This window comes from Coloeus monedula (assembly GCF_965178545.1).
Source record: "Coloeus monedula genome assembly, chromosome: 3".
Classification (NCBI taxonomy): domain Eukaryota; kingdom Metazoa; phylum Chordata; class Aves; order Passeriformes; family Corvidae; genus Coloeus; species Coloeus monedula.
The window spans coordinates 48,652,733-48,676,456 of NC_138783.1; the positions used below are offsets into that span (position 1 = coordinate 48,652,733).

The 23,724-nt window shown below is 41.0% G+C and overlaps 1 protein-coding gene across 1 annotated transcript in view; it reads left to right on the top strand.

Moving 5' to 3' along the window:
* Nucleotides 1-561: 561 nt before the first annotated feature.
* Nucleotides 562-23,724, top strand: part of MTUS2 (microtubule associated scaffold protein 2) — a gene marked incomplete at both ends in the record, with an annotated part of 164,408 nt that continues 141,245 nt past the window's right edge. The window contains 3 exons of the mRNA XM_082279097.1: nucleotides 562-2,853; nucleotides 8,794-9,034; nucleotides 18,464-18,670. Of these exons, the coding sequence (XP_082135223.1) occupies nucleotides 562-2,853; nucleotides 8,794-9,034; nucleotides 18,464-18,670 (2,740 nt within the window). The remainder of the gene's footprint in view (nucleotides 2,854-8,793; nucleotides 9,035-18,463; nucleotides 18,671-23,724) is intronic.

Consider the following 23,724-nt stretch of genomic DNA (forward strand, 5'->3'; position numbering starts at 1 on the left):
ACCCACTCTTCTAACCAGGACAGTTTTTGCAGTGTAACTTCTCAAGTCAGAGATCTGTGCTACACTAAGAATCTTTGCTGGGAGCAAAGCTGTGATTGAAACAGCATTTAAAGTGTTTGAAAACACTCTGTCCTGGGGTTATACCTGGGAGTGCTGTTGATTTTGACTTTGATTTAGTTAGCATGATTCCTGACATGAGTGTAATGTTGTCTCTTTCTGTTTTTTGTTTTATTTGTGTTTGCGTTTTTTTTCCCCATAGGTTGGCTGGATTAACTGGCTCGCATTCAGAGGGATCTTGGCAGAACTATTTTGCTTTTGTTGAACCTCTCTACAGCACATCATAAAGACTTCCTAGGTCCAGAAGCTGCAGAAAAACAACTGAGCAGCAGAAAAATGTGACTCTGAGAAGAGACTTCAAGCCTTCTGATGATGAATTTTCTATTGATCAGTTCTAATTTAAATATATAACTGAAGCATGCATAAAAGCTAACCTGATAGGGAAAAACACCTTCTCATTAATTAGAACTGCCAAAAAAAAAAGCAGTCACCTGAAGCTTCAAAATGAGTGCTCCACTAATTCCAAACAAGTCATGTTATTCCCAGCTTCAGGACAACCGCAGTGAAATAAGAAACAATAATGAAAGCATAGTGAATGTTGGGGATACCAATGCCAACCAAATTGTAACAAAAGTTAGAACCACTGACGGGGATGTTAAGAAGCACGATTTGACAGATGAGAGTGGGAATATATACTCTGGGGGAACAGAGAAAGTTACTCATCTGCCTACAGAGCAGAATAAACTTCCAACCTTCAAAGACTCTCGGACCTGTCACACCAGTGTACAGGAAAGTAAGCTGCCCTCCACCACAAGCAGGGAAATGGGAAAAGATTGTAGGACCAGCGAAGCTAAGGATGTATCAAGGCACATGAGGATTAGCCGAGGACAAAGCCTGTCCAATTTAAAAAGTAGCACAAATGACGCCAACCTAGAGGTTGTCTCCAAAGGTGATGTTGACTTCACCCAGAACTTTTCTAAGGGAAAGATGTCCAGGACTGTGGAGGTGGAGAGAATAAAAAGGCTTTCTTTGGGAAGACCAAGTAAGTTCTCTCCTCAGCCTGAAACATTTGCAAAAGACTGCGTTGGCCGTGTGTCGTGTAAACGTCTGCTCTCTGCATCATTGGACTCCATCGACAGGTCTCACCACTTGGTAGGAAGTACAGAGAAATCACAAAAAACATCCACAGAACATTTTCTTGGGATGGTGTTTCGTCCACTCGACAATACCTCAGAGGAAAATACTGTATTTTATTCCAAACCATCTACCTCAGGAAACAAGAAAACAAGTAAACCAGAAAATGTACCAAATGTTAGCATTGAAAGCACACTCCAAACTTCTCATTCTCAAAATTCAGCTGTTAAACTCAATGAGATTGCTAGTAAATCAGAAGCACAATTAGGTCAGGGTGATAAAAGTAAAAAACTGGAACTTAGGACTGCACCATCTCTACAATATAAAAATACGTGTCCACAAAAAATAGAGAGAATTATGCTGGTAGAGTTCCTGGGGTGTCCAAGAGCTGAAAATGCAGCAGTGCAGGAACAGAAAAGCTCTGGGTCTGACACGTCAAAATTTCAAGTATCTCATTTTCAAGACACCTGTAATAAAGTAGAGGACCCATTGCCAAGCCAGGTGGTAACTCATCCTGATGATAAATTGCAGAGTGATAACATCACCATCAGCGGGGAAGGGAGAGGAAGCAATGACAGTGACAACAGGGCAACCAGCCAGGCTGGTGAGGAATATTTTACTGATGAAGAAATGGAAACAATATTTCCACTCGCCTGCAGTGGTAAATCCAGCATCAAAGTGACACCTAGGAAAAACAAAAATTTGCATGAAGTTGACACAGGTTGCGCTGAAACAGTTGGTGAACAAATATCTCCTATACCTAATATTAATCCACCTGACAGCAAACCCTTGAAAGTTAATGAGAATAAACTGATGCTAGTCAAAGAAAGCACTGAGGCTGCTGTTGTGCCTGCTTCTGATCCCTCAGATCATCACAGAGCGCGCAGTGCAGAGACAATGTCAAACCAACAACCTGACAGTCCCAACAGTGATGTGGAAACCTCAAGTGTTTCAGTTTCAAATAAAGAAACAGCTAATGTACAGAAACACCCTCCAGAGGAAGCACCAGAGATCTGTAACATTCCAGCAAAGGCTGATGTCTTTTTATGTGTCCCAACTCCTATGCGCCCGGTGGCAACGCTGGATGTTAATGGTCAGCCCACACTATCAAACAGTAATTCAAAGGACCTTTATGCACTTCATGATGACAAACTGTCACCCGCCTCAGTCCTACCTCCCACTGACAGCACACAGTTGTTAAACATATCCCCTAAAGTGCCTATCAAGACTGCTTGCAGCAGCGCCATCCCAAAACCTATCCTGGTCCACCCCAAGGGCTCCCTCACAGATAAGGCCAGTGTGGACAGTGACGGCAGTGAAAAGCTGGAAGAAGGCATTGAGATGAAACCTGCCATACCCCGGCCCAAACCTGTGAGACCTAAAATCATCACATACATTAGGAGAAACCCTCGCTCGCTAGAGCAGCTCGACCCTTTGTTCGCGCCGGCAGGGCTGCCCTTCGACGGCCCCGCGTGCGGCGTCCCCATCTCTGCGGAACAGAAGGCGTCCAACGGAGGGGAGGCGAAGCCCACCAGCATCCTATATGACAAATTTAAACCCGACCTCCAGAAGCCAAGGCTCTTTGGTTCTGGACTAGTAGTGTCAGGAATTAGGCCCCCAGGTCATCACTTCAGTCCGATGAGCGAGAAGTTTCTGCAGGAGGTAAGTTTCTGCAGCTTAGACAGCTGCTTTTGTGTGCCAGGTGGTGATCATTTGCTTATTTGTTGCTGCCAGAAGTTAGTTCTCAAACCTCAAATAAGAAATAAATCCTAGAACAGTGTCTGATCATTAGAAATAAACTTACCCAACTGTTTCTGGCATTGACCCTGTTGTGATATCTTAGCTGTGACTGGACGTTGTCACTGTGTTCTTCCAGTATTTTCCAGAAAATTGGTCACCTGCTAGTATTACAAATAGGAATGTTTAGAAAGAAAAAGACATACTGAATTGAATAAATGAATTTTTTTTTTTTTTGCTTCCCAAAGAATAGCCTTGGTAAATGATTGTAATTTGCCCACATGGACTTTTCCTTCCTAATGGGAAAGCTGGCAGGTTTTTGTAAACAGAGCACTAGAGATCTAAACTAATTCCATTCTGTTTAGCTGCATTGAAACCCAGGGACTATCAGAGTTCTTTTTGGATTATACATATCACACAAAAGAAGATTTACTTTTGACTAATTTTAATGCTGTTTCTTACACTGACTTGAACCTCAAATAAGATTTCTTCTTTCCCCTGGAAAGCCATCCTGAGCAGCCAAAATGTGATGGAAATCCCTCTGGACGCCTCTGGCTCTGAATATATCATATTTCTGCCTTGCTAAGCTGGGCAGGAGCCTTGGTTTCCTGAAATCCCTGCTGGTAGGTCAGCACAGTGGAGGAACATGAGCTTGCTTGGTAGGTGGAGAAAGGACAGGGAAGAGCAAGCTACATTTGTATCTGTCATGTGCTCTTGCATCCACTGCTTGGGACCTGTGGTAGTTCAACAACCAAGCTTTTCATATAAACACTGAAGATAACACAAATGGTTTTATTTGAATGAGTCTTTAAAAAAAAGGATTTCTTTTTTTGCTCTCTGTCTTGTAGTATTATTTTATTGCCTTCCTCATTCTACATACAGTATTGATCCAAGGAACAGCATTAGAACAACAAATTTAGTGACAGTGTTGGCAGTCAAAATCTGGCAAATACCCAAATTAAGATACTGTGTGTCAGTGTAGATTGACCCTTAGGGCATATTAACCAAACACCTACTGAAGTGAACAAGGATTATAGTTATTTCTCATCACAAACACAGAAAGAACAGTGCCTGCTGTTCTTTTCCTTCTAACTCCAGTTTCCAGCTCTGTCTCTTATATTTTATGTCCAGAGAATGAATTACTAAAGTCTTTGAAAGTTTGTCTATGCCAGCCATCATTAGTATATTTTCACAATTGCCTTGTGAGGGGAAACTACTAGGACATTACTGTTTAATGCATGCAATGGAAATGAAAGCCAAAATGACCCAGACTGTGTGCTGGCTGTTTGGCTGTTTAAAGGGTGGCATGACCCTCTGAAGACCACAGGTGTCTATGACAGTTGGGGTTCAGATAATCAGGCAGGATCAGCAGACACATCTGTGAACAAAGGACAGATTTCTGTGCTCTGCTGAGGATTGTTTTTAGCACGAGAAGGACTCAGGTTGTGGCAAGTCTGCAGCATGGTTTTCTCTAGACTAGGGTTAGAAGTAGGACACCTATGGGCTGGAGAGGATCCAAAGCATCTTCCCCTGTTCCTCCAAGAAATATGACTTTTGATGGGTATTTCAGTGAGGCAAAACCTGAATGCAAGCAAGCTGCTTCTTCAGAGAAGCTGGATTGACTGGAGAAGAGGCTGAGAAGAAAAAGTCAAACTGCAGTTTGCATTGTGAGTTTGCATTAGCCCAGGAGTCAGGAGCTGATAGCAGAAAGTGGAATTTTCTTTCTTGGACTGCCACCCTAAAAGAAATAACCTGGCTGTCCTGCCAGCTGGAGGAATAAAAAGGGGCCTGATTTGTCTGCTTATGGATCAAGAAAAAGGAAAAGGATCAATCCATGGAGGTGAACAGATGCTTAGAACAGCAGCTGTGCACAGTATGGGTTCATAGCAGATGAGTGGTGTGTAATCTGAAAGAAATCAATTAGGATGCATTGAGATAGATCAAAATCAGTGTGCTGAAGGGAGAGTGTTGAAGACTCAGAGGTTTTGGAGACAAGGACACGCTGGTATGATGAAAAAAGTCCCAGACTGACCCATTTCACACATCCAGTATGGTCTTTGGACAGCTTTGATTAGCATTTTGTAGCTCCTTATATAGCTGTGATAGTGTTAATAGCTGTTAGGAGTCTAACCTGTCATCTCTAAGCATCGTTCAGCCAAGTGGTAGGAACAATTAAATATCCCTCTGGGTGCCAGGAGTTAGAAGAAATAGGAAGGTGCTGTCTCAGACGGGAGACTCCAAGAAAAGGCCTGGAGAACTCGATGAGAAAGACTCCAGGGCTGCCTCTGGGCAGTGAGAAGCCTGCCGGGCTCCTTGAACTGCCTGTGCAAAAGGCCACTTAGGGCAGCTCAGACAAAAATCCCAACTCCAGCACGAAGGCAGTTCTGCTGTGCTGAGGGGCTGGGTCCATAGTGGAATTGAGCTAAGGCTGAATGGGCAGCCGTGCCTGTGGAATTGGCAGCTCCCCCAGTGCTTTTCTTTAGAACATTGGCAGAGTGTGTAGACAGATCTTTCATGCCCATCTTCACCAAAAAAAAGAAAAAAAAGAAAACCTCTCAAGGTGAAATTCAAAATGCTTAAGAAAACCAGTCCTTGTCCAGTGAAGGTCACTGCTGTCCACATCCTTCATCACAACGTGGGCTCCCCATCTCATTGTGGACCTCACCCTCTTCTAGTCAGCACCAGTGGGTGTTTGTGGGCACTTTGTGCTCCCAGTTGCCTCAGTGGGAACTTAAAGGGCAAATTGTGGAACCCAAAGACTGTAGCTGTCCTAGAGAACTGAACAGTGGAATGACATGGCTCAGGTAAGGCTGTCGGTACTGCTGGACTGGGAGCACACTCCCCAGCTCAGGGTCGAGCTCTGCCAGAGCGTGCTCACCCAGAAGCTGCTCCCAAGGACCAGCGTGGATCAACCCGGTCTGCAGAGTGAGAGTTGACTTGTACAGGTACAGTCTGTGTCCTGTCAGAGAGTGGTCACTGGCCACTTTTTCACTATTTTATGGCTGTTGCCAAGAGCCCTGATCTGGTGAGGCTCTGTAAGGAGGTCTGCTGATAACCAGCTCTTCTGCCTGCCCCACCAAGACTCTGCCTGCCCCATTCAACCACCTCTTTGGGTCTGTCCCCGAGCTCAGACATCTTTGTGCTTCAGAGAGGATGGACTAAAGTCTGTTGAAACAAAAAGCCTGCTGAGGTTAAAAGGAGTAGGGGAATTGTTTTATATATAGTCAAACCAAAAATTCCCCCCCAAATCCTGTTACTTGAATTGCCTGAACTGATGTTTCCAACTCTTTCCCAAAGAGTTGCCTGAAGTAGACACTTGACAGGCAAATTCTTCCTCGAGGCATTGATGTTTGATGATGTTATAAACAAAGTAACATGAAGGAAAGTGTTGGGCATCTGTACCTGCTGGCCATGCTGCCAGCTCTGCATGGGAATACCCAGCCTGTGGAAATTCCTGTAAGCTCAAGGTATTTGTTGCAGACTTTCTAGCTCATTCTAACAAATTCATTAATGGGTGTGTGGGGAATGAGCAGACAGCCCCACAGAAAAAAACTCTGGGCTGACCTTCTTAGTGGACAGGCTGCAACAGATCATTTCCCTAATAGTCCATACAAAAATCTAGTACAGGGTACTAACAGGGATCATATTAATCCATGTCTTTCTGAAGAGCTTTAAAATGGCAATAATTTTATACAATTCTATTGAGACCAGTTGAATTTCACACTTCATGAATTCACAAGGAAATAGAAAGGAAAAAATAGTATATCTTCATAGCAAGTTTATGTCCCCTAAAGCTGGGATCTTCAAAAAATAGTGTCTAATTCTTGAGAGATATTTGGATAAATTCAGTTGGACTTGATTTTCTTAAGGGTCTTTTCAAATCTAAAAGATTCTATTCTAAGTCCTTCTCACTTCTCTCAGCTTGAGAAGATGTTTTATGCTTGTGATTGATTGCTTTTGTGTCCATGTTTGTTGCCCTTCTCTGTTAGTCCTAGCATACTGTCAATAAAGAAAAAAAGATAGGGTGAAACAAGATCTGAATAAACAAAGCCAGTTTATAAAAAATGCATATTTTCTACATTTAAAGATTTTCTCTTTTCCTTGTACTGAAATATGTGGCATTGGTGTTTCATTTAAATACAAAATAAGAGTATGCATAGTGTAATCTGACAGAAATAAATTTATCAGGGAAAGAGAAGATAACTGAGGCTTATCCGAAAAAACAATCTCAGGTCTAGCAGTTGAAAGTAAGAAGCCGGACGTCTGCAGTCCAAGCGTAGAGTCACATATACAGAAAAAAACTGTATCCTAACTTGTAAAAAATAGGTCATAGGAGTATAATAAAAAAGGAAACATAAAGATATAATGGCAGGAAATAGGACTGCAGAGGAAAAAATATAGGGCAAAATTATAAAGCTCTGTGTTTGTTGCACTAGTTCCTGTGCAAAGGCCTCAAAGATTCTATATTTCATAGTTTAAGGCCAATCTTGTCTCTTAGCATATTAAAGATTTGCTAAATTAGGATTAAAGCTCTTGAAGGAGCTAGGATCAAAGCTTTTATAGCCAATGTTGAAGTGCATATTCTAATGCTTATAATTGCTAAATAGAAATTGATTTGGCATATTATATGCATCATAACTTACAGCAGAGTTAATTAATTGGCAGTTACATTTCTTCCTAGGTAGCCTGTGGCACTTTTTGATTAATTTTTAAACAAATTTAGTTCAGATTTTCTATTTCCTATGCTTTTTTTCCTTTTCCCATGGCCTAAATGGGGTGACTGAAAAAATATTCATAGGTCCTTTCTACATTGTGATGATACTGCATTTTATAAGAAAATGGTGAAGAAGTTGGACTCTACTCAGAAGAGCAAACAGTTCTTTGCAAATGTGAGAGATGAAAACTCTGCACTCTTGTCCTGAGTCATGAAGCAGTACAGAAAAGTGGGAGTCAGAGCCCAGCTTGAGCGTACAAAGATGCAAGGGCTGAATCACGGAACCAGGTCATTCCTCAGCTGCAAGTTCAGTGCTGTGAGCCAGTTTGCTGGAAACACTTCCAGCTTGGGACTTATTCTGCTGTCCTTACAGTAAACACCCGTTAAAATACTGAGAGATTTGTCACTGATTTTCACAAAGCAGCATCTATTTGTGACAAATAGTAAATGTTTTACATTTGCAAATCTGATAGGTTTTTTCTCCAATTCACGTGGCCAGATGGATTTTATAGCTCTGATTTGGAATACTCAGCAGGCCTCTGAAAACATAAGTTAGAGAAGTGTGCTCACCTCCACAACCAGGTCTCTTTCCAGGAACTAGAGGGGCACAGATTGCAGTGAACATTTTGCAGTGAGAACATACTTGGGGTTGTTTTTTTTCTCACAGAAATTATTTGGCAGTACAACTTCTCTGATAAAATGTACTTAAAACACCTCCAGCTTTATTTTTAGCTATCTAAGTTAAAACTACCTTCTCCCAGAATTGTGTCCTGGTAAGAATATTTTAAATAACTTGTATTAAAAATTCCACTTACACACTCTCTTGGTGTATCTACCTCTGTAAATAATAAAACCTTTCGTGACTTAACAGTTCCTTCATTTTCACTAATTGAAGGTCTTCTTTTTGTCTGTTTTCTGATGGGGAAGGCATCAGTTTTTTATTTGGGTATAGTTGCATATTGAGAGTGTCATATACATGTTCTTGAAGAGCGATTCATACAGTAAGACCATAACTTTCTGAACATTTGCAGTGCTCTGAAGACCATATTCACAAGGAGGGAAATTTACCCTTTATACATAATTTGGAGCTCCATTATTGTCTGGGTTTATTGATTTATTGCGTAATGTCTGTGTTGATGATTTTTCTGTAGGTTGCGGACAGGCCTGCGAAAGATGAGTTTTGCCCTCCACCATACACTCACTATGAGGTCCCACCAAGCTTTTATCGATCTGCCATGATACTGAAGCCACAGTTAGGACTGGGTGCAGTGTCCAGGTTACCGTCTGCCAAGAGCAGGATTCTCATTGCGAGTCAAAGGGCCTCAGGTAGTTGTCTCCATCAGCAAGGAGAAATAACAAGTGCTCCCAGCCTCTACCATCCTGATGCTTCAGGTAAAGTATGAACTTTCTTTCCTTTCCCTTTACTGTAGTCACCAATAAGATACCTTTTTTTTGAGACAGAAAAATCACAAAATGAGCAACATTTTGACCTGATACCACAAAGCTCCAACAGCACTCTTTGAGGTGTGCCTTTTTATGCTTCAGCAAGGCTGACTAGGGAGTCTGGGACTTGTGCAAAGGTTGTTTGGCAGGTCATTGCCAAAGAAAGAATAGTTTTCAATAATAATTCTCATTTTTCACCTTTTTATCTTCCTCCGCCTTGTAAATGCCTGAAAATTCTTTGGTTTTGTTCTGGGAAGATAATGGGACATTTTCTTCCATCACGAAGACCCTGCCCTTCAGTCTGGATTTGACATTCCCCACCATGTTGTGCTCTGAAAACCTGGGCAGTGCTCAAATGTGCCAACAGAGATCTTGATTCTCTAAAGGCCTGGTATACACCTCTTTGGAGACAACACTTCTAATACCTCTTTCTTCCAGCTATTGCCCAGCTCAGCATGACCCTGGGCAGAATTACAGGGGATGGAAAAGCACAAGAAGAGCTGGAAGGAGAAGTGTATGGTGCCACAAGAAAGAGACAATAATTACTTCTACAGGACACTCCTTGGTAGCCTGGAAAAGCATGGAGGTTTTAACAATGCACATTTAAACCAGCAAGTTCAGAGAAAACTGAAAATCAGTCATTGCCAGAGTGAAATGTAGCAGCTATTTAACAGACTAGAAGTCTGCAGAGATTTTTAAAAATAGTCATAAGAGCTAAAGTTAATGAATGACTTAAGGTCATATGATGCCTCCTCTTGCCCCAGGATGGGATTCCTTCTGGTGTATGTTTATTTAACCTGTTCATGAAAAACTATTTATAAAAACCTTCAGTATGAGATCTTGGAGCCTCTGAAAGCAGGACTGCTCCAATGCATTACCTTTTTTCTGGTTAAAAGTGTTCCCTAGCCTTTTGGCTAATGCCCTTTGTTACAATTTGTTTCTTCTTTCATCTGGAGTGGTTGTGGGGTGTTTTCCTCTTTGCAGGTATTTGAAAACTATTACTGTCTCTCCCCAGCATCCATTTATCTGTACTAAGAAGCAGGAGAAATTTAGAAAAATTTCGAATGGAAATGCATGAGTGCATCCTGACTTTACCATGAGAGGACAGTCTCAGTCAGTAATACAGGTTGACGGGATTTGGAGTTTATCAGAAAATCAAGCTTCTCTGTAACACAGTGCCTCTTGCCAGTATCCTTTGCTATCTGACCCTGCATCTGGAGTTTATCTGTGCTGATGCCATTAGTAGAAGCTGACCAAGCTGTATGTGGCTTCTGAGACACCCCAGGATTGCAGCCTGGGTAGTAAATAACCATTTCAGCCCTGTGACTTGAGTTCAGTCAGCACTGAGCATGGGAATACAGGTACAGAGAGTAATTGGATCATGATTTCCAGTTAAATAAAACTGCAAGAGCCTGTGAGTTCAGGATATGAGTAGGGTAAGCCCTTGTGTAACAGGAACCAGTTTGGGAGATAGATACGAGAGAAAATGCAAACAGGACCTATTACCCAATAAACGGTCTTTTCTGATCCTCAGAAATGAACATTGCCTCCATTCTTATTCATCCATCACCCATCCATTACCTACATTATCCTGCATCACTGATGCTAGCAGACACGACTTTTCCTTAGCCACTTCTAATCCATACAGGACCTTGTCTTGTATGTATTCATTTACTGTCTTCCTATGTTATGTGACATTCTAAAATCTGAACAGGATCAGCTTATCAGTCCCGTTTTTTGTCTGTAATGCTGCCTTTAAAAATGCTAGTGCATGAGAAGTGTACATAAGTAAATTGCACCAGCTGTTACTGTGATTCTATTCACTAAAGCTGTATTTCTTAAAGTTTTCATATTTCTCAGGGTTTTCTTGTTATTTTTTAAATTTTTCAAAATTATATATTTTTTAAATCACTGATTATTTTTTGGACCTTGTCTGCTTTTGGAGGTCAAATTTAATTCATAGCTCTCCATAATTTTCTTCCTACAGCTGTTATTTTTCTCTCTAGTCTGCTCCTACCTTGCTGTTTCAAAAAGGGTGCTAAAGATAACTCATGGTAGTCCAATAATCTGTCATCTCTTTCAGGGCCCCAAAGTGTGTCTCATCTGATCTTTGGGCTCTGACTGTTTTTATGGATTTTACATTACACAGGACTTGTTCTGGAGAGGTTGCTAATGTCTCTAGTTTTTCACTGTCCGCCCCAGGACACATTGTTTTCACTTCTGGCATCTCACCTTCCATTTTCCTTGCAAGATGAAGAATGTGTTTAATTTTTCTGCAACACCTTACTCTGTTGCAAAGTGATTTTCATTGCTCTCTGTTGGTTCAGTACCTCCCCTTACTTATCTTTCGTGTATTTCTGATATCTTATGTTAGTTTCTTTACATTCATTTATTTTTGGTATTTTATTTCCCAATTATCCATCCAAGATTGTCTATAATCACCTTTTCCTTGACCAAAGCCTTTTTCCTTGTATGCCTCAAATGACCTAATCTTTCTCTCAGCAATGTATAACTTCATAGGTCAGCTTACCAGACTTCTTGTCTTTAAAACTTCCTTTTAAGAAGAATGAATTGGTCATGAAAGAGGCTGATGTGACAGGAGAAAGGATAAAACTGGTACAGGAGTGCAGAGGCATCAGAGAACTGTCTCCTGCACCTGTATCCACAGCAGAGCACACATGCAGACCAGAGATGGGTTGCTGGTTGCCATGGAGGAGATGGATGCGACAGCAACCCCTGGCATACCAGAGCTGTTGGGGTGTTAATTAGAGGGGCTCATAATAGGGTCAGGCACCTTTAAGCCATCTGTGTTAAAGTACTCAACACCATTTTCAACCACTTTCCCTTAATTTGGCTGTTAGCTGTACTATTATTTGCAGTATATTTGATCTTCATCATTGCTTTTGCTGCACTGTTTGAAAAACAGGATTAAGCACAGCTTTGATAAAGTCGTATTTGCAAACATGAGCAAATGACATGCATGAACATATGGTCAGCATCCTGAATGCAGAGCCAGTAAGACTTGCTCACGGGTGTTGTGGGGTGTGAGAGCTTGGGTATCAGCAGCAAAAGAAGCTAGGGAGTAAGGGGTATATTTCTCTCAAAGATACCAGGCCTGCCTTCAAGGTTGCTAATCGGCATCTCTTGCAGCTTGATCCTGAGCTTTTAATCCAGTTTCCAATCCTAGTGATATCAGTCCTGCCCTGAGGTAATGGAAACAGAAGGATCCAGCCAGTTGCTACCCCATGACAAAGTGTGAGGTACCGCAGAGGCTTTTAGACTGAAATCGCTGTGGTATCGAGGACAGCAGCAGTGCCTCATAATGAGGATTTTATTCCCCTTTGCCATACCATTCATAATACAGCAGTCTGGTTAAGCAGCACTGATAAGCTGAGTGGTTTGGCCCATGTATAATACTAATCCTCATAAAACTGACTCTGAAGTAATTGATAATTAAATCCCTGAACTGCTGTGATGGACTGCAAGTAGTACAAGAACATTAGGGGCTTTGTTAGTTTTAAGTCATGCTAGGTAGAAAGTAAAATAATGATGGGTGTTCCCTCAAGTGTGATCTCTAGGTGTGATGCTTAAAGCGTGGTTGGACCAGTGATCCTTCTTCATCAGTAGGATACAGGACATGTGGTGGCATGGGCTGCAAATTCCTTATTAAGCAGTGCTGCTCCTTCGGTGGTGCTTTGCCTCAGATGGGTCAAACAAGCAGCCTGACTGTAAGAAAAAGGGTTCTGCAAAGTAGGTAAAATAGGAAGTCTTTGAATGATGATATAGGTGCCATAGAGTCTCTGACAGCTTAATGTTTGTTTATTTTATGTAAATAGACTCTGCTCTTTCTATAGGAAACTTGTAATTCAAAACAAGCATTGACAGATAATGTGTCTATAACATGTAAAATATTAATATGTTTTCCTTGGTTATAAAGACTTCTTGAAGCAAATGTGTTAGGATTTGCGTTTGGTAGCTGATTATTTTGATGGAATTAATGTCTGATTTTGAAAAGTATAACAGAGATCTCATCATTAAAACTTCACTTTAATTGCGCTCATTAATTTAACTTAATTCTACATTTTTCAGTAGTGTTTAGGGTATTTTTTTCTCAAAGAGTGAGTTAATGAAATGTTACTTCCTTATCACCTCTCTGTATTAAACTTGTCAGTCCCGAGGGTCTAGCTGCTCCTCTCATTTCTAAGCAAGTCAACTTTCATTAAAGATAGAATTTACCCATAAACCAGGACAGCAATATTTCTCATTACACAGACAGACACAGATATATACATTTATTTGTGTCTTTGCATATGTATAATGTATTTCATCTTGAATGCCACAATATGTCTACAGCTTTCTCCCAGCAGGAAAGCTTTATTATTCCTGAGAATAAACAACCTAATAATGACATATTAATTGAACATGTAAATGAGATTTGATGATAGAAAAGAGGTTTTGAGGTCACTTGCTGAAATGTTGCCTTACTGCTACCCCAGCTCTGTCTGTACTTGCAGTCTGAGGTACTTGGATTTGAACTGGCAGTTTCTTAACTGTTTAAGGAAAGAGGGTACAAGGGAATAGTTCAGAGAGGAAAATATTCTCCGTTCTCCTAATCTGCTGAGTTTCCAGTTGGCACTCCGTTTTCTTTGAGAGAGCAATCTGACTGTATTTCATAAAAAAAAATAAAACTAGCTTTCAAAGGGATGCACGCACTTCCTCATGAGTTTTTCTTAAGGACATTGTCGTCATACTTGGGACATAGCCATCTGCCACCTCTCTGCTCCAGTTACTGCATCTTCAAGGAACTAAACCCCATCATAAACGAAGTGTTGTCTATATGACAGTTGTTCCAGGCTGTTCATATGAACAGTATGCGGAACAGTCTGGGTGTAGGAGCAGGCAAATACTTCCTACCCTGCCTCCTTCCTGTGAGAGCCAAGTGTTGTCTCTGGCTGGACATCCACAGCCCTTCTGAGCAGCCAGTGAGCAGCAGCTGGGCAGATGAGATGCAGCTTCAGTGCAGAGAATTGTTCTGGCTGCTCTGGGCTGTCAGTGGAAAATGCAATGAGTGAGACTCACGCACGGATGATTCCTGTGCTGCAAGTTTTTGAGGGATGCTGCTGCTTTTCACATTAGCTGCCAAGTGAACGTGGACATTTGCAGCTTGAATGAATTGTGAGATGACGAGTTCTTGGGGTGTTGAGAATGTGCTAAGCAGCCTTGGTTTGCCTGGGAGCTGGGAAGGCACAGAGCAGTTTTTTGGTGCTTTTAAATCTGAAGCATGAGGAGATGAGCATTTACTACCATATGATGGTGGACTGACCCATCAGAAATTAGTCAGTGTTCAGCAGTGACAACTGTTTGGCCTTTGGAACTGAACTGTCCCAGGCTTGACAGTATTTGGATGAGAGACCTTCGGGGCAGCTGGGCACAGCCTGCTCACTGCTGTTTAGGTGTGAATCGTTAAAGCCTCTCTTTTAAAGCCCCTTTCCTCAGTTCTTGTTCAGAGAGAACTTGTTACGTCTATAGAGGGAAACCACAAAAGCAGAGGCAACAGAACAGGTTTCTCACTTGTGTGATTTGTTTTTAATCTGCAAAGATACCAGTGTTCGGGTTAACTATGAGCTGGGTTAACTCAGCAGTCTTGTATTGTCTCTGACTGATGCAGTGACACTGGAGGTAAGTTCTTTACCCCATATTCCCCAATATGAGATGAGAATAGAGATGTTCAGAGCATCAGAAAGTGAGAGAAAATGACATTTAATGATCAAAGTTTTTACAGAAATGCTGGTTAAAAATTTTTTAAAAAGGGAGAGCAAAGATAACCCAAAAACCCTACTACCAGATGACAAAGACTTGCCAAGGTTCCCTGAATTAGGGAGTTTTGAAGTCTTGAACTGCTACTCTTTTTCATAAGAACACATCTGTATAAGTCATTTCTTTAATTTTTTATTCATTTCAGCTAAAACATATTTGAGATTTCACAGAGAAGTTATATGAAAGTTGCTTCTTACCCGTGCATGAAGATGCAATTCTTGTGCAGTGGGGATGCATAAGAAGTGAAGTTCAGACTTTTATTAAGTCTCCCCAGGCACATCTAGTTTGTGTCAATCAGTCCCTACCTCAAAATGTTTTCATGTTTCTGGATGGGAACAGCTTGAAGTGTCATAGAAAATCACTTGAGTGCATACAGATGACAATACTTAATTCAATAATTAGCTTCAGGCAGTGAGAAAACTGGAAAGATTTTTAAGCTTATTTTGGCAGATTTTTATTAAAATAAAAGCTGCTCATTAAAATAACTTCTGTATTGAACTCCCAGACCTTGCTTGAAGGAGTACTTCTATACTTTTAAGAAACAGAAATAAAACAAAAAACATGCACGAGAAAACTTGATGATGTTTAGAACAGAAAGTACATACAATAGACTTATGTCTCATATATTTTAATGAAAAAGAAGGCACAAAATTACTTAGCTTTAAGGATTTGAATGCATCCCTAATGAGGATAATGTCCTGCCCCAGGTGCTCATGGTACAGAAGAACTGGATTACAAAAAAGGTGAAAAATAATTTAAGGATGATGATGAGTTCAAGATGCAAAATATTGTTAGTTCAGGGGGAATTTGAATAGAAGTAATAAACTAGAAACACACACAGAAGTGTGAGAAAAAAACACTGAATCCTCTGCCCAAATCTGGAAGAATGACTTTGAAGAAAAGGTGAAGATGGCTGGGCAGTTTGTCACCAAAACTGTTTTGGTTTTAAGGAAATTCTTCTTCTTCAGTTACAGCTTGGTGGGTCATGGACTGCAGAGAAAAGTCAGTCTGGGGACTTGCTGTGGGCATCCCTGTGGCTGAGCTGGGGATCTGGGAGTCTCAGGTGAAGCACACTGCCCTAGGGCAAGCACATCTGAAATGTTTTTTAAATAAAGCCATTTCTAACTTTATCCCACTGCCCCACTGGAATTTCCCCTATTTTGTTGCAGGAAGTCTGTGTGTGATAATAGTTTGTTGCTGTAAAATGGAAATATCTCTCCCTCCCCCTCAATTTTCAGAGATTCTTAAGAAAAAGAAATCTCAGCTTACGTAATCCAAGTGCATTTTTTGGAAACCTGTAAAACCCACGAGAGACAGCCCCATACGTTCTCCCTGCTGCTGCTGACCTGGGCAGGTTCCTTGCACTGCAGCTGCTTACCATGAATACTTGTCTCAGCTTCAGATCTGAAGGGTGCCTGGACTTGGTCCAGTCACTGATTCAGCACCTGGAATATTTTGCAGTGGGTAGGGAAGAAGTCCTGGCTTTGGAAGGAGTCTGGTGCTTTGCAGATAGCGATAAATGAGCTGTAGTAGACCACTGTCAAAGCAACGCCGCACAAACCTGGCAATAAACTGATGGTGAGCATCACTCCTTATCTCTTCTCTGTGCTACTGTGCCTGCTCTGCCCTTCACCTGCACCTGGAACCCATGGCTACCTCGGAGCCCTCTTCACGATATCCAAATGAAGCCAGATTCAGGATCATAGTCCAAAATTGCCTCTGTGGGGACAGAAAAGTGAATGGGGATTTTAGCAGTCTTTTACTACTTGCTTCTACTACTTGTTACTTCCATTTGGGTTACTCTGCACAGCATGTATTCCTCTGGGCTGGCAAAGGTGCTGCAGATGTCCATCTCCTTGAGTCTTAATAAAGAGCTCAACCTGGGAAAAACAGGTACAAAGATTTTTAAGAGCCTAGAGTCCGTAAATTGTTTTATTCATTTTGCAAGGAGCATTTTTTTGTCTTTACAGGAATGTGTTTTATAGGAGAACATAAAAGTCTTTTTAGCTTGGTGTTACACATATTTCTATTTCAAAAGGAAAGGCTTAGATATGTTAAACAAAGCTTAGCATTAGTATTGTGATGAGGTACACAAGTATCTTTCAAAATCCCCATAACGTTCTTCTGCTCAAAGGAGTTAGCCTTGTTTTTTCTAAAGTCTTCTCAAAGTGAAATGCTTCATTAAAATTAATAAGGCTGTGACCTACATAGTTTACAAAAGAATTAAATACCGTAATAATATGACCATATTCTTACTGTGCAGTTAATTTGTATTTTTCTTTATATTACAAATGTTCACTTCTTTCTTTGAAGTTTGTGTTGGGCTAGTGTACAAATACTGTTCACTGAATAAAAATGGAAAAAGGGTGACTTTGTGGCCTTTTCTGGCAGAGTACGTTGATAGTTTTTAATGCTTTCTTGTCTCCTGTCCCACTGGTCGTGATTGAACACTCTAGAATTGCTTTTTTTGGAGGCTGTTGTTAATACTTCTAAAAAAAATATGTATTTTTGCTGCTCAGGATTCCACAGGGAACAGGAATCTGGTATTCTCAAATCTAGGAAGAAAAGCTCTGTCCAAATGTATGTATACTTGAGGTCTGGAGTCAATTGGTATCTAGACCTTTTAACCAATAGCAAACTCTAATCCTTGACCCTGAAAGCGAGACTGCCATGATCATGGACCTTTGGCCTGAGAAGAAAATGAGGAACATTTGTGAAACTATGTTCTGTATTTGCCTGGAAAAGTTTGCCTGAGCAAGAGCAGCAGAATACAGGTTAGGGCAGAAGCTGAAGACAGACGAGTGGTTAGTAACCGCAGGCAGACATCACAGCTGAGCCGCTGTGCTGGCCTCACTTCAGGTGCACCTACTACTGGCAGTTGTCTGAGACTTGGTTGATGTCACTCACACGGGCTGATGGCTTAGCAAGGAGAAGTCCACCGGTGGAAATGGCCTGTGGTATGTTAAAAAAGTAGGACTTTACAGGACATGTCCTTATTCCCAGGCTTGGTGCAAGAAAAGGGCATTTTCTTTTAGTGGAATTTGAAAGAAAAACTTCAAAGAAGTGTTTTCTTTGATGAAATACAAAGAAGTCCTGTGTCCTTGAAGAAGATTGTTGCTGGTCTACAATAGCTTCCAAAATTGGAGGTTATGTGTGGCCTGTTTGTCTCCATGATTTTTTTTTTTAAATTGGCGCATAATAAATGTAAAATTGGAAAGTGATACAGCATTGAAAATGATAACATTAAAAGAAATTCTTAGCAGTGTTGAACAACGTTACTTTGCTGGAAGTTTGAGTTATGCCTCATAGGTACTTGGCATATTTCACCTTTTAAAAATGATTGTGACCTGCAGTTTTTCCACTAAACTTTGTCTTTTCAGTGCAGCAAACAATACAACATCACTGCAATTTGATCAGCCATTAAAACTTGTATTCAAGTATTTCTTAACACTTCAAGTATTGCTTAATACTGCCTTTATCTAGCTGGGAGATAGAGGTAATGGTCAGTGTCTTCCAGTTTAGTTTGTTTAACAGAAATTTATTTCTTTTTCCTTCTTTCAGTTGATCTTAAGAAAGGATCATGTCCAAGTGCTGCAAAATCAAATCTCCCAAAGCCCTGCCCGTCTGGACTTCGTCCCCCAGGCTATTCACGGTTGCCAGCAGCTAAGCTGGCCGCATTTGGTTTTGTCAGGAGCTCAAGTGTGTCCTCTGTCTCCAGCAACCAGTCAAACGACAGTGCTCAGAGTGACCAGAGCAGGACAACTAACCGTAAGTCCCAAAAGTGCCCTTCTTTCTGGAGTGATATTAAACAGGTGTGTTCCAGGATTGTCCAAACTGGAGTTTCTATCTAATTTAGGACTAATGAAACCTGTTTAGTACTCACTAATCTGTTTTGTGCCACTGACTTTGGTTTGGTATCTTGATTTCCCAGTGAATTTTTAAAAAAATTAATATTTATTAAATATTAATAAACAATTATTAAATTCTATCAACTATTTAGAATATTAATTATAACAGATGAATAGGGGCTGAATGTGAAGGGGATTTTTCCCCTGCTACAGAGAAAATCCCATTCAGAGTGAACCTGAGGCATTCTTTCTTTTATTTTGTTTTTACCTGGAACATCTCTTCTTACAAGCTGAAATAGTAAATAAAAAGAGTGAACAGTGTTTGGTAAGTAAATGGCAGCCAATGCAGAATGGGAAAAATATTATCAAAAATAAGAGATACAGTTTTTCTCATCTACTTTTCTTCTGCTTCTTAATATTCAGTATAATAAACTTAGTTTAGAAAATTGAGCAAATAATGCCAGTGATGTGAAAGGGATCAGGGCTGATATGGTAGTACATCTACCAGACTTTGAATGATCCCATGGCAGAAATGTCATTCCAAATCCTATTTTCTGTAAAGGCTGTTAATTTTATTAAGTACAATATAGTGCCCACTGGATTGTGCAGTCCTTAGGAAATGTGTGTGTGCCCTGGGCTCAGAGCAGAAAGGGGGTTTGAGGGATTTTCATGCCCATTTTTCTCTGAAGACTGGATTGAGCCTGAACTGTGTCAATATCAAAGCAAGTGGTATCAGCCCAGGAGGGGTGCAGGCAGGGCCACCAGGTGATATGAGGCAGCAGAGGAGACAAGATGCTGCAGGCTCCTAAATCTTTCACTGTTAATATTAATTTGAAATTAATTAAAATAAAAACAATTAATATCGTTCAAAACCCTAAAGATTTTCTCTTTCCCCTTTACATGGGGTGATTGAAATGCAAAAGACTAATGTCAGCAGGGGCTTTTAACTTTTCCAATGCCCCCAAACATGTTTGTAGCTTGTTTTACTGTGGGACTGATCACTCATTTTTGGTTATTTCCTAATAAGCTTTACTTTATGGTTAGTCAACCTCTTTTGCTTTGTGCTTTTACCCTACATTTATGCCTTTGGAAAACTTCTATCTGGTGTTGTAATCTTTTAGTCTTTAGTTACATAAAACCTGTGTTAGGGACAGAATTACCTGATATCTGATTAGATCTAAACTACATTTCTGCAAATAAATTTGTTGTTTAGCAATTTCAGGTGGGAATCTGAATGAAATGACATCTGTAGGTACAACACTATCCTTGAACACACTGGATATATGCAGGTTCATAAAAATTGAAAAGCAATATGCTCCAAGCTGTCGAATTTGAGTCAATTAATTTCTATTAAAAAAACTGTGGAAGAAACTTTAGTAATCTCAGGCACAGAAAGTTACATCTGATTCTTCAGTCTTCTTAAAAGAAGTTGATTTCATTTATATATTCTGGTGTACTTTTATATTATCTTTGTACATTAGGCCCATAAAAACTGAAACCATATTCCAATCACTGGCAGGACATGGAAGCATTTGGTTTCATCTGACTCAGCTGAAGATGGTACTGCTCTTTAATGTTGGGATCAGGATGTTGTGACCAGCTTGTGCACATTACAAGATCAGTTTTGATCGGTATGAAAATTACCCAGGGGAAGTGTTCTGCTTGTACGAATTCATGTAGAGATGAGCTCAGCCCATCACCTGATGAAAAACAGCACCTATAACTTTGCTCTTGCTGCAAAGTTAGGTAACTCATCTAAGATGTTGTCTAGTTTCTCTCCACCTCCATGTGAGAGCAAAAGAATGAGCCCCTCCCAAGGGTCACCTCTCTCATGTGGCTCCTGTGACACGCAAAGCTGTCCAGCCCAGAAGTTTTTTACTTTTCTTTAGTTCCAAAAGGATAGTGCTTCCTCTTGGATAAGGGTGACGGAAGGAGAAGGTGTGTTGCCAAGCAGGTGAGGGCACATCTGGTGTTTAGGGTGCCAGGCCTCGGTAAGTCATCACACGAGGTGACACCTAGCATCACCTGCTTCCTTTGGATTAAAGGCAACACAGCTGTTCATGGGGCAGATAGGTAGGAAGAAAAAGTGTTTCCTTACTTGTTTTTTATTAACTTTCATGGAAGTGTTATCTGTATGAAACTGTACCATCTTTTCCTATTTATTGTCTATATGCCAGCAAGAGTTAAATTAGTTGCCCAGCACCCAGGGAGCACAAATTAGTTGCTTTCCATTCTACTGCATCTTATTTAACACAGAGCAGCAGTGCACTTCAACATGCACAGAAAGGATGTAGGGAAGAAGTACTGGCTCAGGAATCTGAGCATGACATATTATTTCTTCCCTTCACTACCTGCTGGAAGAATGGTTTATTTAAATTAAATAAATAGCTGATTCTGTAGCTACTACCTGTGATCATATCTTTGACTAAATCAGGTTTCCTAGAGGGCAGGAAAAAGTTTTACTGTTAATTTCCTAGCTCGTTAGGGTAGAAAATGCAAAATTATCTACCTTTAGAAGTCTTCAAACATACATAACACAATTTTCTATTTAAGCAGCTTCTCTGTGTGTAAGGGAGACAGAAGTAGTTGATAACATCTTACAAGTGCATTTGTTATAAATAGAGGAGCTGCTACTGTTGTAAATTGAGGGGCTCATTTCAAAATCATGACATATTGTAGGTTACTAGAAAGCCAATGACTATGGCTAGGTGAGAGGAAAACACTGGTTTATTTTAAGGACAGAGCGTTTTAGGATAAACAGTGATTTTTTAAGGGGCCCTGGTGAGATCCTGTTCTTGCTTTTCTCTCCTCTGCCAGATGTCTTGTGGTGCTAGTCCTTCCCAAACAGATTTCTTTTCAGAAGTCCCAATGAGTGTCTCTGCCTAGGGAGTAAAACCCCACTTGTTTAGAGTAAGGAGACGTGATGTTTGTGTTGAGGGGAAATTTGTTAATGGAGCTGTGATGTGGCAGCTTTGTTCTTCACCAGACTTCCCCCCTTCCTGTGACCCCTCTGAAAGCAGTAAGCCTGGATGTGCACAGAGCCTGTGCTGTGCTTCTTGGTTGACTTTCTGGAGGTACTGCGCATATTCAGATTGATTCAATTAAATGGATTTGAAGCAGTGGGACTATACTCTTTTCTCATGGTGAGACAGGACAGACTGCTCAGCACTTGTCTGCTTGTCCTCATGTCTTCCCTGGAGTTCCATCCCAGGATGGGTATAAGCCAGGCTGCTGTTTGCCAATAACACGCCAGCTGTGACAGTCTTGCCACCAGCTGCTACTCAGGATCAGTCATAATGGGGCTCTGCTCCTATGAAGTCCTGCCCAATTTTGTGTTGAGACTGAAGGGGCAGCTCTGGTAACCAAACTTATCAACATCTCACCAGCTTTTGTGGTAGGGAACCGACCTACAAGTCAGGGTCACTAGTCTGTTTTGGCCATTAAAAATCCACTTCTTGGCACCTAGGTGTAATTTGTGGTTTGCTCACAGGGAAGCCAAGGTCTGCAAAGCTCATTCATGATGATGGTGGCACATAAAGCAGCTTCTCACCTTGCTGAAGAAGGTGGGGTGCAATGTCAGCAGCCAAAAACCACTCCATTTCAAAGCTGGGTTCTAGGGTGGATCAGGGGAGCTCACCATGGATCACTACCGCCTGTGCTGCCCTGCTCAAGATGAAATGTTTAAATGGTTCAAGGTGGTGATCTCTTCATTTGATATGGATGACAGGGGTAGTTGTGGTTGAATCAAACAACTCAGAGAAGTGGAGGCAGTTGTACCAATGGAGGTGAGGAGCTGTGGTGTGTCCATTCCTTGTTGCTACTAATGTTCCTCTGCATTCAGTGTGGAGCCTGCAGCTCCCCCTGCCACTTCCACACCTCTCATCTCATGGTTTCCCACATCAGGGCAGCTCTATACTACAGTGCAGCGAGGCCCAGGTGAGGTTTTCTGCTTGAGCAAAGCCACATGGCCTGACAGCTATGGGATGTCTGGGGAAGCCCAGGCTGAGGCTCAGCTCCAGGCCCTGCTATCAGTACTCCACAGATCTGTTCTGCTAATATTTTGTTCAAGATTACCTGAAAAATTTAGCCCTATCTCTGGTGTACTACTTGGAGGTTTTCAAAAATGTCTGATATTTTAAACCATTATTCTTTATTTAGAAAAAAGGGAATTTTGTATGTCTAGAAACTTTTTGCTCGTTTACGGTCTAAATTGACTAGAATTGAAAATTGAGATACTTCAGTCTAAGGAGTGTGAATGTATTCTGGAAAATATGAGAAAAAGTGAATGACTAGACAATCATGTTAAGGTTGAAACCACTATGATTTGGAGGGGAGAGAAACAATTGTGTAAACATAAAGAAAAACTTGCAATTTAAACAACTTATAACAAAGTACCTAACTGTGTATTTTCCCTTGGAATTTTAAATGCCCTGTGTGGAAGCTTTCCCCCTGTCTGCCCCAATAAAATTTGCATGAGAGGTTCACAGCATCCACCAAAGGCTCACAGTTGTGGGATGTGGTTCCCAGTATTATCTTGTGATTCTGCAGTGAGGTAACATGATGCTCGGATTGTACCTTGTGTTTTACTGGTTTGAGGGGCTTAGAGTTCTCTCACTTGCTTGTATCTGCATTTTGAGTGATCAGCTGAATGTCCTGCTCACATAATTAGCTTCATGTACTTCATCAGAATAGACTCCAACATCCCAACATGGGAAAGAGTTTGTCAGGCACTGTGGATGAATTTGATGTGTGGAGGACTGGAAGAAGGGTGGATTGTTTAGAATGAGTTAAGGTATGCTAATTGCTATGAGTTCAGGAAATGGAAGAATGTCGGTGTAATATCGGGAAATACTTCATATTCATAAGGTCTACTAGTCTCTTAAATAATCTTCCAAGTGAAGTGATGAAATCCCTGTTGCTTAAGAGTCTTTAAATAGAACAATAGCACGGTGTTAGAGGCAGTTCTTCTCTGTC